Source organism: Sus scrofa, chromosome 4, assembly GCF_000003025.6.
Source record: "Sus scrofa isolate TJ Tabasco breed Duroc chromosome 4, Sscrofa11.1, whole genome shotgun sequence".
Classification (NCBI taxonomy): domain Eukaryota; kingdom Metazoa; phylum Chordata; class Mammalia; order Artiodactyla; family Suidae; genus Sus; species Sus scrofa.
This window is the reverse complement of record NC_010446.5, coordinates 111,000,283-111,016,126: the sequence shown is the minus strand read 5'-3', so window position 1 is coordinate 111,016,126 and position 15,844 is coordinate 111,000,283. Positions and strand designations below refer to the sequence as shown.

Below are 15,844 nucleotides of genomic sequence, written 5' to 3'. Positions count from 1 at the left end.
TTACACAGCAGCTTATAGTAAATATTCAGAGGTTTATTAAGCAAAGTTTCAACCTATAAAAACACACGTAAGAAATGTAGAATTTTTAAGTAATATTTGTAATAATAATTTTAAACTCTAATCATAAATGCTACATCAACTAAGATCAAAGTGGATATTCATATAAATTCATGTTGTATTTCTTATTTGTTTTTACCTTATTGTGGTACAAGGATGCTTATCCAAGAATACAATTTCACCTTTTATTATTATTATCTCTCGTATAGTTTTCTGTCACACCTAAAGCCAAGACACCAAAGGAGTGTCTTGTAAAATAGATTATAATTATCCTTTATATTCTTTTTTGGTCTTTTGTCCTTTTAGGGCCGCACGTGCGGCACATGGAGGTTTGGCTACGCCAGAGCCACAGCAACACCAGATCCGTGCCATGTCTGTGACCTACACCACAGCTCACGGCAACACCGGATCCTTAACCCACTGAGCAAGGCCAGGGATCAAACCTGCAACCTCATGGTTCCTAGGCAGATCCATTTCTACTGCACCATGAAGGGAACTCCCTATTCTTTTTTTTTTTTTTTTAACTCCCACACTTTTTTTATTTTCAATGAGAAAAGCAGAAATTAAGACATCTGAAGGAAAAAAAAAAAGAATTAAAAATGGGAGTTCCCATTGTGGTGCAGCAGAAACGAATCCGACTAGTATCAATAAGAATGCAGGTTCGATCACTAGCCTTGCTCGGTAGGTTGGGGATCTGGCACTGCTGTGAGCTGTGGTGTAGGTCGCAGACGCAGCTTGGATCCCTCATTTCTGTGGCTGTAGTGTAGGCCAGCAGCTATAGCTCTGATTCGATCCCTAGCCTGGGAACTTCCATATGCCACAGGTGTGGCCCTAAAAAGCAAAAAAAAAAAAAAAAGGAGTTCCCATGGTGGTGCAGTGGTTAACGAATCCAAGACTAGGAACCATGAGGTTGCGGGTTCATCCCTGCCCTTGCTCAGTGGGTTAACGATCCGGCGTTGCCGTGAGCTGTGGTGTAGGTTGCAGACGCAGCTCGGATCCAGCATTGCTGAGGCTCTGGCGTAGGCTGGCAGCTACAGCTCTGATTCGACCCCTAGCCTGGGAACCTCCATATGCTGCAGGAGCGGCCCAAGAAATAGCAAAAAGACAAAAAAAAAAAAAAAGATATTTGAGTATGCTTCAAAATCTGAACCACATAAAAAATGCTCAGTAAGTAGAGGACTATATCTACTGTATAGCAAAACATTCCGAAACAGAAGAAAATGTACTGAACCAAGAGTCACAAAAATTTGAAATGTACTTTAAAAAATACACAAGCATTACGGAAAGAAGTACAACAGAATATATACTACACAATTACCCATTAAAGTTTTCCATCCTTAGCTTTTCTACTCCTTAGTATTTATTAATTTATCACAGAACTCAGTTGGAAGGTACCTTTGTCCGCTTTTACTTAGTACAGAATATCTGAACACTGATCTCTGGCAGATGGTCTGCCAATGTCTACACAAATGCCTCCAATGACAGAAAATGTCTATACCCTCCCCCCCCCAGGCACCTGTGAAAGACTGTCTCTAAGACAGTCACCAGTGAGGCTACGAGTGTTTTTATACTCTTTTGCCGTCCCAGCCCTTGAGTATAAGCTGGATTTAGAGACTCACTTCTACCCAAGTGTATGGCGGAAGTGTTGGGATTCCACTTCCACGATTCGTAAAGAGATGGTAGTGGAGTTCCCACTGTGGCTCATCAGTAACAAACCCGACTAGTATACATGAGGCCTCGGGTTAGATCCCTAGACCTGCTCAGTGGGTTAAGGATCCAGCGTTGCAGTGAGCTCTGGTATAGGTCAAGGACACTGCTGTGGCGTAGTCTGGCAGCTGCAGTTCTGTTTCAATCCCTAGCCTGGAAACTTCCATACGCCACAGGTGCAGCCCTAACAAACAAACAAACAAACAAACAAAAACCCTTTAAGCGTGTGATTCTGAAAATCATCATGTCCATTCCCCTCCTTCCTTGAACCATTCTTCACACAGCTTTCAGATTCCCTACACTTCTGGTCATTCTCCTCCGAACATTTGTTACTCTCCCTCTTGAAAGCATCTAAAGCAGAACACAATACTCTAGGTGTGGTTTGGTCAACAACTGTTAACAATGAAATTAACAATTCCCACAATGTGGGCACTTTACAACAAACATACACCTGCAGTTGCTTTACATGATCGTCTATTTGTGAGATACTGTTTTTTGCACTTCCCAGAATTTAATTTCAAAAGCTTTCCCTAAAGTTATAAAGAAAACCGACCCAATTCTAAGCTTTCAAAATATAAAAAAATGCAAAATTTGCAGTTTACAAACAATATACACAATAAGGAGTAACATCCAAAATAGGCAAAGAACTCACACAACTCAACATCAAAAAACAAGAAAGAGGAGTTCCCGTCGTGGCTCGGTGGTTAACAAATCCGACTAGGAACCATGAGGTTGCGGGTTCGATCCCTGGCCTTGCTCAGTGGGTTAAGATCCAGTGTTGCCGGGAGCTGTGGTGTAGGTTGCAGATGAGGCTTGGATCCCGAGTTGCTGTGGCTCTGGTGTAGGCCGGCAGCTACAGCTCCAATTAGACCCCTAGCCTGGGAACCTCCATATGCTGTGGGAGTGGCCTAGAAATGGCAAAAAGACAAAAAAAAAAAACAAAAAACAAGAAACCCAGTTAAATATGGGCAGAGAATCTGAATAGACGTTTTTCCAAAGACAAACAGATACCAACAGGCACATAAAAGATGTTTAACAACACTAATCATCAGAGAAACACAAATCAAAACCACAATGAGCTACTACCTCATACATGTCAGAATATTATCAAAAAAGACAACAAATACCAAGGGTTGATGAGGATGTGGAGAAAATCCTCATGAACTGTTGATGAGAACTGGTGCAACCACTATGGAAAATAGTGTAGATTCTTCAAAAAATTAGAACTAGAACTACCACAGGACTCAGCAATTCTACTCCTGGGTATTTATCTGAAGAAAGCAAAGAAGCTAATTAGAAACGATAGAGGCACCCCTATGTTCATTACAGCATTATTTACAACAGCCAAAACATGGAAGCAAACTAAGTGCCCATCAGTAGATGAATGGATAAAGAAGATGTGGTATGTATATATACAGTGGATTAGTCAGCCACACAAAAAAGATGAAATCTTGCCTCTGGCAACGACATGGATAGACTGAGAGGTTATTATGCCAAGTGAAATAAGTCAAAGAAAGGCAAATACCATATGTTTTCACTTATATGGCGAATCTAAAAAACAAAATAGAAGTTCGTGTTGTGGCTCAGTGGGTTATGAACCCACATGAGGATGTGAATCTGATCCCTGCTCTTCTCAATGGATTAAGGATCCGGTGTTGTCAAAAGCTGTGGCACAGGTCACAGATTCGGCTCAGATCCGGTATAGCTGTGGTGTAGGCCAGCAGCTATAGCTCTGATTCAACCCCAGTCCTGGGTCCTTCCATATGCCGCAGGTGTGGCCCTAAAAAGCAAAAATAAAAATAAAAACCGGGAGTTCCCGTCGTGGCTCAGTGGTTAGCGAATCCGACTAGGAACCATGAGGTTGAGGGTTCGATCCCTGGCCTTGCTCAGTGGGTTAAGGATCCGGCGTTGCCGTGAGCTGTGGTGTGGGTTGCAGACGCGGCTTGGATCCTGCGTTGCTATGGCTCTGGCGTAGGCCAGCGGCTACAGCTCCGATTGGACCCCAGCCTGGGAACCTCTATATGCCATGGGAGTGGCCCTAGAAAAGACAAAAAAAAAAAAAAAAGAATTAACAAAATAGAAAGAGAGTTATACATACAGAAAACAGACAGTTGCCAGAGGTGAGGGACTGGGGGGGTGGCAGGAATAGGTGAGGGAAATTAAGAGGTATATACTTCTAGTTTCAAAATAAATGAGTCAAGGGTATGAAATGCACACTCTGGGGAATACACTCATAACTATGTAATATCTTTGTAGGGTGACATATTGTAACTTTTTCAATAGATCAACAAAAGTCACAAAACATAGTACTTCATCATAGAAATTCATTCATTTCATAGAACTCATTACCTGAATCAATTGTATCAACTATACAAATAGTATTAAAATATTATGTTCCTTTTTCATGTCATACTGTTTCTCCATCAAATAGGGTGTTGACTTATAAAATGGGATAAAGCTCCTAGCAGAGGAGCAAGCATGTGACTGGTGCAATACAAATTTCTCCCCTTCAGAACTCATACCTTCAGTAAGGACAGTGTGTCAAAAGGGTTGCTAATAACATGTTATGGAAGAGCTGCTGTGCTGTGGATAAAGCATAAAAATTTACTCAGGAAAAATTACCTTGTTTATAAAAAAAATTTTAGGTGTAATTTAAAAATATTGAGACTCCTGATTGGATCATTTATGTTGAAGATACCACATGAAGAGACTCCTACTGGTGATAATACATGTTTGAAGTCAGTATTCATTTAAAATTACTTGTGTCTACTCTGTGCTAGCACCATGTTGCATCCTTGGGAGTGAGTTACTACGGTGAACAAGAAGATAAAACACAAAAGAAGGGCTTATAAGGGAGGGTGTGGTGTTTTACAAGGCTATCTTCTTACTCAAACAAAAATAAATTCAAAATAAAAAAGAAGAAAAATCAGCTGAAATATGTGAGCTTTGGCTATACAACGTAACTGTCTCAAAATTAAATGGCAAAAAAAAAAAAAATAAATGTGTTCTCAGAGATGGGTCAGCACTGGATTGTATAACCTAAAGACCTGGATACTAATCTTCTGTATGAAAATAATATACAGGGAGTTCCCTGGTGGTCTAGTGGTTTGGACTCAGTGCTTTCTCTGTTGGGGTCAGGGTTCAATCCCTAGTCTGGGAACTGAGATCCCTCATCGAGCTACTGTTCAACGCACCCAAAAAAAACCCAAAAAATTTGTTTAAAAAAAACTGTAGGAAAAAAAAAAAAAAAAAACTGTAGGAGTTCCCGTCGTGGCGCAGTGGTTAACAAATCTGACTAGGAACCATGAGGTTGCGGGTTCCATCCCTGCTCTTGCTCAGTGGGTTAACGATCCAGCGTTGCTGTGAGCTGTGGTGTAGGTTGCAGATGTGGCTTGGATCCCTCGTTGCCGTGGCTCAGGTATAGGCCGGCAGCTACAGCTCCGATTTGACCCCTAGCCTGGGAACCTCCATATGCCGCAAGAGCAGCCCAAGAAGTGGCAAAAAGACAAAAAAAAAAAAAACCAAACCTGTAAAATATAAAGAGCACAATAAAAAGTTACAAATAAAATGCCAGGGAAATTCAGAGGAATAATGACGTATCTTGCTAAGAATGGTTCTGAATGATTGTTAATACCCTAATATGCAGAAATGGGAAGGGAAAAGGTACTAACACTTACTGTGCATCTATGATGTCAGGCCCTGTGTTACACACTCCCACACATCATCTGCATAATTCTCACAACTCTCTAATTTCATTTTACAGATGATTACACTAATATTCTAAGATATTAGTTATTTGTCTAAGGTCACACTGCAAAAAAAAAGGGCAAAAGCAAGAATGGGACGACGAGGTCTAAAATCCTGCGACCTTTCCACTACAACATTCTGGCATTTACAGGGGTGAAACAAGAGCAGACAGTCAGGATTCAAGTAATCTTGAGCCTAATGTCAAAGTTTTAGAAAACTGAATTCAACTTATCTCCCGTCCTATGCAGCGATTTGTCATTCATTAGCTAAGTAACTCTAAGGCAATGCTTCTTAAACTTTTCTCCACAAGGACAGAAGAAACAGAACCCACTAAGAACCTATAAGCATAAAATGTCTTTTAAGTCTTTGTTTTTTGTTTTTTTGTCTTTCTGTCTTTTCTAGTCCTGCACCCCCGGCATATGGAGGCTCCCAGGCCAGGGGTCAAATCCGGGCTGTAGCCACGGCCTATGCCAGAGCCACAGCAACACCAGATCTGAGCCACATTTGTGACCTACACCACAGTTCACGGAAACACCAGATCCTTAACCCACTGAGCGAGGCCAGGGATCAAACCTGCAACCTCATGGTTCCTAGTCAGATTCGTTAACCACTGAGCCATGACAGGAACTCCTAAAGTCTTTGAATTTTACCTAGAAATTAGTGTGGGTGTTATATTCTCCATATATCTTTTGTTTAATAGAAAAACAATATTTTTTAATCCAAGTCTTCAAGTGAAATTGATGACAACTCCCTAAGTGTGCACCATGTTCGATGACCACAGATTTGTCTCTTGGTACATTGCAGCTTATCGCTAATACTCTTATTTGAAAAGCATGGGTCAGAGGGGATAAAGTAAGCTATTTCTTAATTATTCAAGAACCAATGATGTGAAGTTCCCGTCACGGCACAGTGGTTAACGAATCCTACTAGGAACCATGAGGTTGCAGGTTCGATCCCTGGCCTTGCTTAGTGGGTTAAGGATCTGGTGTTGCCATGAGGTGTGGTGTAGGTCAAAGACGCGGCTCGGATCCGGCGTTGTTCTGGCTCTGGTGTAGGCCGGTGGCTATAGCTCTGATTGGACCCCTAGCCTGGGAACCTCCATATGCCATAAGAGTGGCCCAAGAAATGGCGAAAAGACAAAAAAAAAAAAAAAAAAAAAGAACCAATGATGCACACTGAAACTCAAGTCCAGCATTATTGGCCACAGACTAATTTTCTAAAATATGAGAACATCCTACTGAAAGCGGGAAAGCAATCCTGACCCAGGCATAGGGAGGAAACACCCTTTTCTCTATGACACCACAGTAATAAAGAACCTCTGCCAGGGAGTAAGGAAGCATCTTTCATCATGAGCCCTTTAAGGTCAGTATAAGAAATAAGGTCCTGGACCTAGAAATGCTAAAATAGATCATGCAGAAATTTTTCATTATCCTTGCCAATGCTCCATTCTATTAAAAAGTAATCAACAGATGCCTTAATTTTTTTTCCCTAAGTGCTTTCAAATACATAATTTTGTTCAACTTCAGAGCTCATTCCCAGACTGAAACAACAGCAGGTATTATCACCTGGAAGTTAGTCAATAGGAGGGTGAGGAGCTCTTCCAAGATTGCAATCGGTAACAACAGAAAGCATAAATCCAGGCAATCTGATTTCCAGTTTACTGAGCTACTGCTACATCTTCTGCTTTACTGAAGGGTTTCTCAAGCTGCAGCTTATATCCAGCATATTACACACTGTTTATTCAATAAGTAACTGATAGACTTAATCATACAAACAGAAAAAGAGGCTGAACACAATTATGTAACTAAGAACACAGGATAGTATCCCTGCTCTCTTAAGACAGATTCCTAGTACTGGCTTTAAAGAAAAAGAGAGAGAGAAACAAGAATTAAGAAGTGGGAGGGTGGGAGTAAAATAGGTTAAAAGTCCGTCACAAAAAAATTACATATTTATAATGGTATAAAATTCAAGTGTGTGTGTGTGCTTCTCCCAACAGTATACCGTTATGGCTTAACTGCCTGGTCACTGTAATAATTTTTCTTTCCTGTGTGGAAGCAAGCTATCCCCTAAAACCTAAGGTAGCATAAGCAACAAGGTCCTACTGCACAGCACAAAAAAACTATATTCAATATCCTGTGATAAACCATAATGGAAAAAAATATGAAAAAGAATACATATGTGTAACTGAGGCACTTTGCTGTGCAGGAGAAATTAACACAACACTGTAAATCAACCATACTTAAAAAATTTTTTTTCAAAAAATCTAAGGGAAAATTGTTCATTATGTTTTACTCCTAAACAAGACCAAAGAATATGCTATATAAAGGAAAATGGGCTCTCAGGCATTTCTCTTTTCTAGTACAATTTCAATGCAACACACATGCCAACACTAGAGACAAGGGAAAAAACCTCTATTTACTGTGGAAAAAAAAAAAAGATTTACAGCATATTAAAGGCTACACGTTAATCTCTGTACCATCAACTTCTTGAAGCATTCTTTGAAGTCCGCAACAAAAGAGGGAAGTGTTAGGATCACAACCTATGAATCTGGGTGGAACAAAGACGTCTCCCTTCATTATGCAGAGAGAACCAAGTTGCCAAAAATGCTCTGCTCAGACACCATGCGTGGTTTCAGACTGCGAGTCTGGGTACAGAGAAGAAAAAAATCAAATGCTGGTCAAATGCCGCCCCTGCCTGCCCCCGCCCCTTTCATCCAAGGCCTCGCCCCAGAGCTGGAGCCGCAATCTCTTTCTCCCCAGTATAAGAAAGCAGCTCAGTTCTACAAGCCCCACTTCCCGGGTCTGTACGCAGGCATCCCCGGGACTCGGTCCAACTCGGGTTCCAAAGCCGGGCGCTGCCCCTCTTCCCGACCCCGCCCAGACCCCCAAAAGCCTGCTGCCACTTGACCACTGACGTCAGAAAGGCCAAACCCGGGCCCCGCCGGGTTGCCCCAGCCCGCAGCGCGCTCCTGGCCCCCCAGCCAAGGCGTGCCCAGAAAGGGACGCGAGCGCGCTGTCGCTCGTCGCCCGGGCTCGGCAGAGGGGCCGGGAAGAAAAAAATCAGCGCAGTCAGCCGCCTCCCGCCCCGCAGCAGGAGCAGCAGCAGCGGCGGTGGCGGCGGCGAGGTGGGGACCAACCCTGCGCTGGTTTACTGCTCAGGGGGAGACGGTCCCAGGGCGAGGGCGTCGTTCGGCCCCCAGAGCCGAGCTGACATCGAGGGGAAGGTGTGGTCCAGGAGCCCCGGCTTCCACTCGGGGCCCGACAGCGCCTAGGTCCCCATCCGTCGGTGCCCGGGCCTCAGCCAGGACCCCCGTCCCCACCCAGTCAGCACCCCAGCCTATCCAAGACCCTTCTACGGGGGCTGCCAATGCCGCCCCTTGGGTCGCAGCGCTGTCAGGTGGTGACAGGTAGCGACGGGTGACCATGGCAACCCGAGGTGTGCTGCGCGGCCCGACCCCGTCTCGGCCTCCCGGAGTAGCTCACCTGAGGGCTCCGGGACAAGCCCGGAGAAGTGGCGGAGGAGAAAGCGGCGAGGAGTCCAGAGGACGGGGCCCCGAAGCGGCCGGCTCTGGGCTAGAGAGAGAGCGCGAGGGCGGCGGTCTGGGCTCCGCGTCAGTCCTGCCTCCTGCCACCCGCGCGTCAATCCATCAGCTCGTCAGTGCGTCCTTCCTCCCGTCTGCCCCTCCCGGCCCCGCGACCGCTCAGCTCAGCCTCTAGCCGACTGCGGTTGTCAAGCGGCGCCGGAGCCCAGCACCAGCCCCGAGCCTCAGCCAATCGCCGCGCTTCCCCGAGGCGCCTCAGGACCCCGCCGAGCGAGGCGGCCAGGCAGGTGCCTGCGCCGAAGGGAGAGTCGGCTGCTCGGGGCCAAGCCCGGGGCGGGGTGGAGACCCGCCTAGCGGACCGGCTTCCAGCTAGCGCTCCAAGGAGAAGCTGGACTCGGAGAAAAGCCGGCACGGCGATTGCGTGAGAGACCTGTCGTTCGGTCGCAGATCCCTGCGCCCCGCGTCCCGAAATAGACTGGAAAGGATTGTAACCTCCGAAATGAGAGTCGTCTGCGCGTTGGAATTGACTCGAGACTCCTCCCTGATGCTCTATGAATAAAGGATATTAAAGTAAACCTCGCCGCCTTCTCCTCTCTCTGCTTTTCCAGGCCCCACTTCCTCCCTGAAAACTCCAGCAGTTTGATGGCTCCATTCTTGATTTCTCATTTTGTATGCCGATCTGCCTTGAAGCTTTTTTTGTTTGTGTTGTTATTTAACATGTTTACTGCTTTTCACTACCCGTTATGGTTGTAAGCCCTTCGGCAGCAAACCTCACTACTTCCAATCCTATCGGTGCAGTAGTATTCCACAAATATACGTATGATGTTCAACACAGATAAATTAAGCATTCAAGGATATAATCATGTAGAACTAAGGAAAGAACACAGGACCCAAACCTCTAAGAACACTGTCCTCACAAAGGCTAAAAGCAAAGAATGAGCTGGGCTTCCCAAAGAGAAGGGACTGGGTAAAGGAGTCTGGTAATAAACATCAAAAACATTTCTGGAAAGGAAAAATTTGGCCCAGTTCAAGATTAAAAAAAAAAAGTGATACATTAAGGAAAGGGTTCTAAAAAATATTTACAAATCAATCGAAATCAATTTCACCGCAAAACTTCAATTGCCTGGTCCTGATTAACTCCTGGAAGAAAGTCTTCATTAAGAAGAAGTGATATGGGACAGAAAAATAAATGTAAATACATGTTACCCAAGGTCTTGGTTTTTTTTGTTTTGTTTTGTTTTTTTGTTTGTTTGTTTTTGTCTTTTTGCTATTTCTTTGGGCTGCTCCTGCGGCATATGGAGGTTCCCAGGCTAGGGGTCGAATCAGAGCTGTAGCCACCGGCCTACGCCAGAGCCACAGCAACGCAGGATCCGAGCCGCGTCTGTGACCTGCACCACAGCTCACGGCAACCCGGATCCTTAACCCACTGAGCAAGGGCAGGGACCGAACCCGCAACCTCATGGTTCCTAGTTGGATTCGTTAACCACTGCGCCACGACGGGAACTCCCCAAGGTCTTGATATTAAAAACAACAGCAACAACAACAGAAACTTTACGGAATGTATGAAAAGAAAACGTGGGCAGATATCATATACCCTAGAAATAAATAGTCTTATCAATTATTTTACCAGTATAGTTTACCTGAGAACCTGCTTCTCAGTCTTGATTTTCAAACAATTGCTGCTGCAAAAACCAGCACCATTTAAATAAATCTTCAGTTTAAATCTTCAATTGAGTGGAGAAAGAGTTACTCATCAGGGACAAGCTGAAAAATACCTGACCACCTATTGGGGCAAAGTGCTATGGAAAAGGAAGAACCCGACCTTCTGGTACTAGATTTGTTTTGGTATTAAGTAGAAAATGAAGTGCTTGGCCTATGTTCTCATTTAAGCCTTACGATCTCCCTTAAAATGCCTGTTAATTATTACCATCTTAGAGATTAAGGGAAATAATTCACCTAAGACCAAACAGCTGATAGGCAGCAGAGCCAAGATTTCAACCATTCTGAATCTTAAAACCTTCTTTGTCTACTCTACTTCATTGTGTAACCACTGGAAATTGTAGCTTGAAGAAAATAAACTTTATTCTGACAAGGCAGAAGGGATAAGAGGTTTTATCCATGCTTATATCCTCCATACTTGCATCCAAAATTTCAATAAAACAGTGATCAGAATTACTGGAAGCAGATGCATAAACATTGTATTTCTAGAAAAAGGGGATGGGAGGAGGAAAATCACCAGGCACTGAAATACAAGACATCTGGTACACCTTATCACTTTTATACTGATAAATGCATTGACTGTACACTGGCTTCCTAAAGTAACACCAAGTTTTATACCACAACCTTAATAGCTATTAGCCTAAGGTATCACCTTTCCTGCTATACTCAACCACACTCGTTAAGATTAGATCTTCTTGTCTTTCACTCTAGTTGCTGCAAAGCAGTGAATTGTTCAGAAAGGACAAGGCTTTCTTAGATAAAGGACTGTCCTTAGGTCCTGAGGTACTGCCTCAATCATTTACCAGATATTCAAAGTACCTCCTCTGGATCAGTAACTAGGTTAGGCATCATTTGAAAATGCAGGTTCTAACCTGACAGAATGATTCATGGTGCCTTGTGACTCAAGTAAGCCTATAGGCTAAGGTGGACCCCATTTAATCTGATTCTCAAATCTCATTTCTAAAAGGGGGAATAAAAGTTTTTGACTTTCCCCTCGAAGTAGAAAGGAATCTGAGTACAAACCCAATTTAGGAAATCTTGCCTTAAGCTGTTCTGGGTACAATCAGTGGGTATAAGGGAGTTTGTTTTAAAAGCTCCACTCTCACTGTTAGAATGCACGTTCATAAATACATACATCAAAGAGCTTTGTGCTTCGAGCCAGCAGTGCCCTGGATCCAAAAGAACTACCACCACATCTGCTTTTCCTTCAAACAGATTCGAGGATTGTAAAGGCAGAAAACTGGGTCTACCAGAACTCCCATCTATGTCCCTAAATAAAAGCTTAAATTATATGTGGATGGTTGAACCAAGTAAAATACTTTCTTGTTTCAACATAAAAAAGACAAGCTTTTATTTATATTAAAAATCTAGGTGTTATATTGAAAATTAAAATATTTATTCTAGAAAAAAATTAACCCATTTTAATTAAGTCAATGAAATATTTCAATTTTTTTTTAAAGTAGAAACTCTGTGTTAGGAAATGTTAATAATATGTTGAATGGGGGAAATCTCCCTCCATCCTTCTTGAATTCTTTTGGCTGGTTTAATAATTAAGTTGACACAAGTTAACAGGAGGAAAAAAAAAATGAATTTAATTACCTACATATGGGGGCTCCTTGAGACTATGAGGCCCAAAAACAAATTAGGCAACTGAGGCATATATGCCATCTGAGAGAAGAGAAGGAGTTATGGGTTTGGGACTTCAAAGGAAAGGAAAATAGTTTACAGGAAGATGGGACATGTCTGGTAAACATACGTTTGCTGGGCCATGCAGAGACAGTGGGACACAGAGAGGACACTGGTCTGCTGACCCTGCAGAGTTCCTCCTACCACACTCAGCCCCCATTCTGTGTAGATCTCTCTGGTGAGAGTGCTCTTCCTGGACCAGGCCCTTATGTAAATTCTTTTAGGCAGTTAAGGGAGAGGTAAAAAGAAAGAAAAAGAAAGACTTTTTCTGAGTCTTTTGTTTCTCCCTCCCCCCTTTTTTTTTTGGTCTTTTTGCCATTTCTTGGGCCCCTCCCATGGCATATGTTGGTTACCAGGCTAGGGGTCTAATCGGAGTTGTAGCTGCTGGCCTACGCCACAGCCACAGCAATGCCAGATCCGAGCTGCTTCTATGACCTACACCACAGCTCACGGTAACACCTGATCCTTAACCCACTGAGCAAGGCCAGGGATCGAACCCGAAACCTCATGGTTTCTAGTCGGATTCGTTTCCTTTGCACCACGACAATGGAAACTCCTCAGTCTTTTGTTTCTTAAAAATTACCAGCCTAAACTAATACTGATGCCGAAGAGAAACATTTTAGGGTAGCAAATTTTGTTCCCCTGCAGTCCTACCTTTAAAACTTCCATCAAGAAGTTTCACAGTCTTGGAGTTCCTGTCGTGGCACGTGGTTAGTGAATCCGACTAGGGACCATGAGGTTGTGGGTTTGATCCCTGGCCTTACTCAGTGGGTTAAGGATCCAGTGTTGCCTTGAGCTGTGGTGTAGGTCGCAGACGCAGCTCAGATCCCAGCATTGCTACGGCTCTGGTGTAGGCCGGCAGCTACAGCTCCGATTAGACCCCTAGCCTGGCAACCTCCATATGCCACGGGAGGGGCCCTAGAAAAGGCAAAAAGACAAAAAAAAAAAAAAAAAAAAAAGAAGTTTCATAGTCCAGAAGTAGATTTGGAAGATCACTTTATCTCACTGAATCAGTCTCTTAGTCCTTACAATGGATTAGTTGAGTTAAACTCATTTCTGGAGGCAGTGATGCAGGTGAGCCCCCCAAATAAGAACTGTGGTAGAAGCAATCGGGTATATAATAAGAGGCATTTCTATGGTGATAAAATAAAAACAATGATTGATGACTAGGGCAGACTATCATCCCAGTTCCTGAGTTCTGAAGGCTGCTAGAAGAGATTCTAGATATCCAGCTCAAAGCATTTTCAGATGGATAGGACAGGTGGTGACAATTTGACAGATTTTCCACGTTCGTCATTTGCATGTATTTGGTGATGTCATCAGGTATAATGATAAACTTTTTCAGTGGCCCACATAGCAACAGACACAAAGAAGATGATCTCAACATGAAAAATTGTGATTTCTCTGAAGTTTTTATCAAGTGACCTAGTTTCTGTCTGCAGGGCTTCAGGAAAAAGGGTAGTTTTAGTTCTCAATAATTCCAGGTTAAAGAGGATGGAAAAAACTAGGAGTTCTCACTGTGGCTCAGGGGGTTAGGGATCCAACATTGTCTCCATGAGGATGTAGGTTTGATCCCTGAACTCATTCAGTGGGTTGGGGATCCAGCATGTGACTGCAGCTCCAATTTGACTTCCAGCCTAGGAATTTCCACATGGTGCAGATACAGCTGTAAAAAGAGAAAGAGAGAGAGATGGGAAAAATCAGAAACATTAATAAGAGTTGTAGCTAGGGAGTTCCCATCATGGCGCATCTGAAACGAATCTGACTAGGAATCATGAGGTTGTGGGCTCGATCCCTGGCCTCACTCAGTGGGTTAAAGGATCAGGCATTGCCCTGAGCTGTGGTGTAGGTCACAGACATGGCTCAGAACTGTGGCTGTGGTATAAGCAGGCAGCTGCAGTTCTGATTGGACTCCTAGCCTGGGAAACTCCATATGCCTGGGTGCGGCCCTAAAAAGGCAAAAAAAAAAAAAAAAGCAGGTGTAGCTAGGAGTTCCCATTGTGGCTCAGTGGAAATGAATCTGCCTAGCATTCATAGGATACAGGTTCGATCCCTGGCCTCGCTCAGTGGGTTAAGTATCAGGCATTGCCATGAGCTGTGGTATAGGTCGCAGACACAGCTCGCATCTGGCGTTGCTGTGGCTGTGGTGTAGGTTGGCAGCTGTAGCTCTGATTCGACCCCTAGCCTGGGAACTTCCATATGCTGCGGGTGCAGCCCTAAAAAAAAGGAATTTCAGATTCAATTTGTTTTAATTTTTATCTTTTCTGGTTTTGGCCACCTCGTGGCATATGAAGTTCCCAGGCCAGAGGTCTGGGATCCAAGCCGCATTTGCAACCTGTTGCAGCAGCACTGGATCTTTTAACCCACTGTGCCTAGCCATGTCCCAGCCCTCCAGAGACATCGCCAATCCTGTTAAACCATGGTGGGAACTCCCCGAAAACTTTAAACTTACTTTTCTCCCCCTAAAAATTAATCCTAGATTATGCGAATTTAAAAAAAAATTGGTTGAGTTTCTATTATAATTTTGAGAATTTTATATAAGCACTTGTTTGTATAATCCAATTAAATAGTGTTCTACCCATATAAAAAATCACACATCTACAACATACATAGATAAAAACACAAAACCTATAGATAGACACAAATAATAATCTTACAGCTTTCATTAAAAAAAATACTTTAGTCATTAGACAAGCACAATGGTACAAAACTTACTAGTTTATAGAAGAACATTTGTATTGGCAGTTGGAAAAAGTTAAGTTTATTTGTAAACCTAAAGACATTTACTGGAGTTTCCATTGTGGGTCATCAGTAATGAATCCTGACTAGTATCCATGAGGACATAGGTTCGATCCCTGGCCCTGTTCAGTGGGTTATAGATCTGGCATTGCCACGAGCTGCGGTGGAGGTCGAAGACATAGCTCGGATCTGGCATGGCTGTGGCTATGGTGTAGACTGGTAGCTGCAGCTCTGATTCAACCCCTGCCTGGGACCTTCCATATTTGACCTCTAGCTGAAGAACTTCCATATGCCAAGGGTGTGGTCCTACAAAAAAAAAAAAATTTTTTTCTAATACTAGTGGAGAAGACAGGAATTTTCATTCATTTATGTTTTCAAATGAGCTTTTCCCCCTTTTGTTATTTTGCAAGCATGACATCTCATAACCCTCCTCCACTGATGGTGGCAAGGTAAACTGGCATAGCAACTATGGAAAACAGGGTGGAGGATCTTTAAAATACCAAAAGTAGAAAGGCAAATAGCATATCACAGTACTTATATGCAGAAGCTAGAAAACTGACACAAATAAACTTATTTAAAGAAACAGACTCTGGAGTTCCTGTCGTGGCGCAGTGGTTAAGGAATCCGACTAGGAACCATGAGGTTGCG

At 43.4% G+C, this 15,844-nt stretch overlaps 1 protein-coding gene across 4 annotated transcripts in view; it reads right to left on the bottom strand.

The window, feature by feature from the left end:
- The window catches only part of WDR47 (WD repeat domain 47), a 70,587-nt gene extending 60,798 nt beyond the window's left edge, over positions 1–9,789 (bottom strand). The window contains exon 1 of one of the 4 annotated variants that reach the window (XM_005663599.3): positions 8,994–9,789. Coding sequence is in view for 1 of the 4 variants with exons in the window: in XM_021090094.1 (XP_020945753.1) it covers positions 7,988–7,990 (3 nt within the window). In the remaining 3 variants the exon portion in view is untranslated. Of the gene's footprint in view, positions 1–7,987; positions 8,371–8,993 lie in introns of those variants that run through there. The other 3 variants (XM_005663602.3, XM_001926649.7, XM_021090094.1) reach the window with 3 other exon arrangements.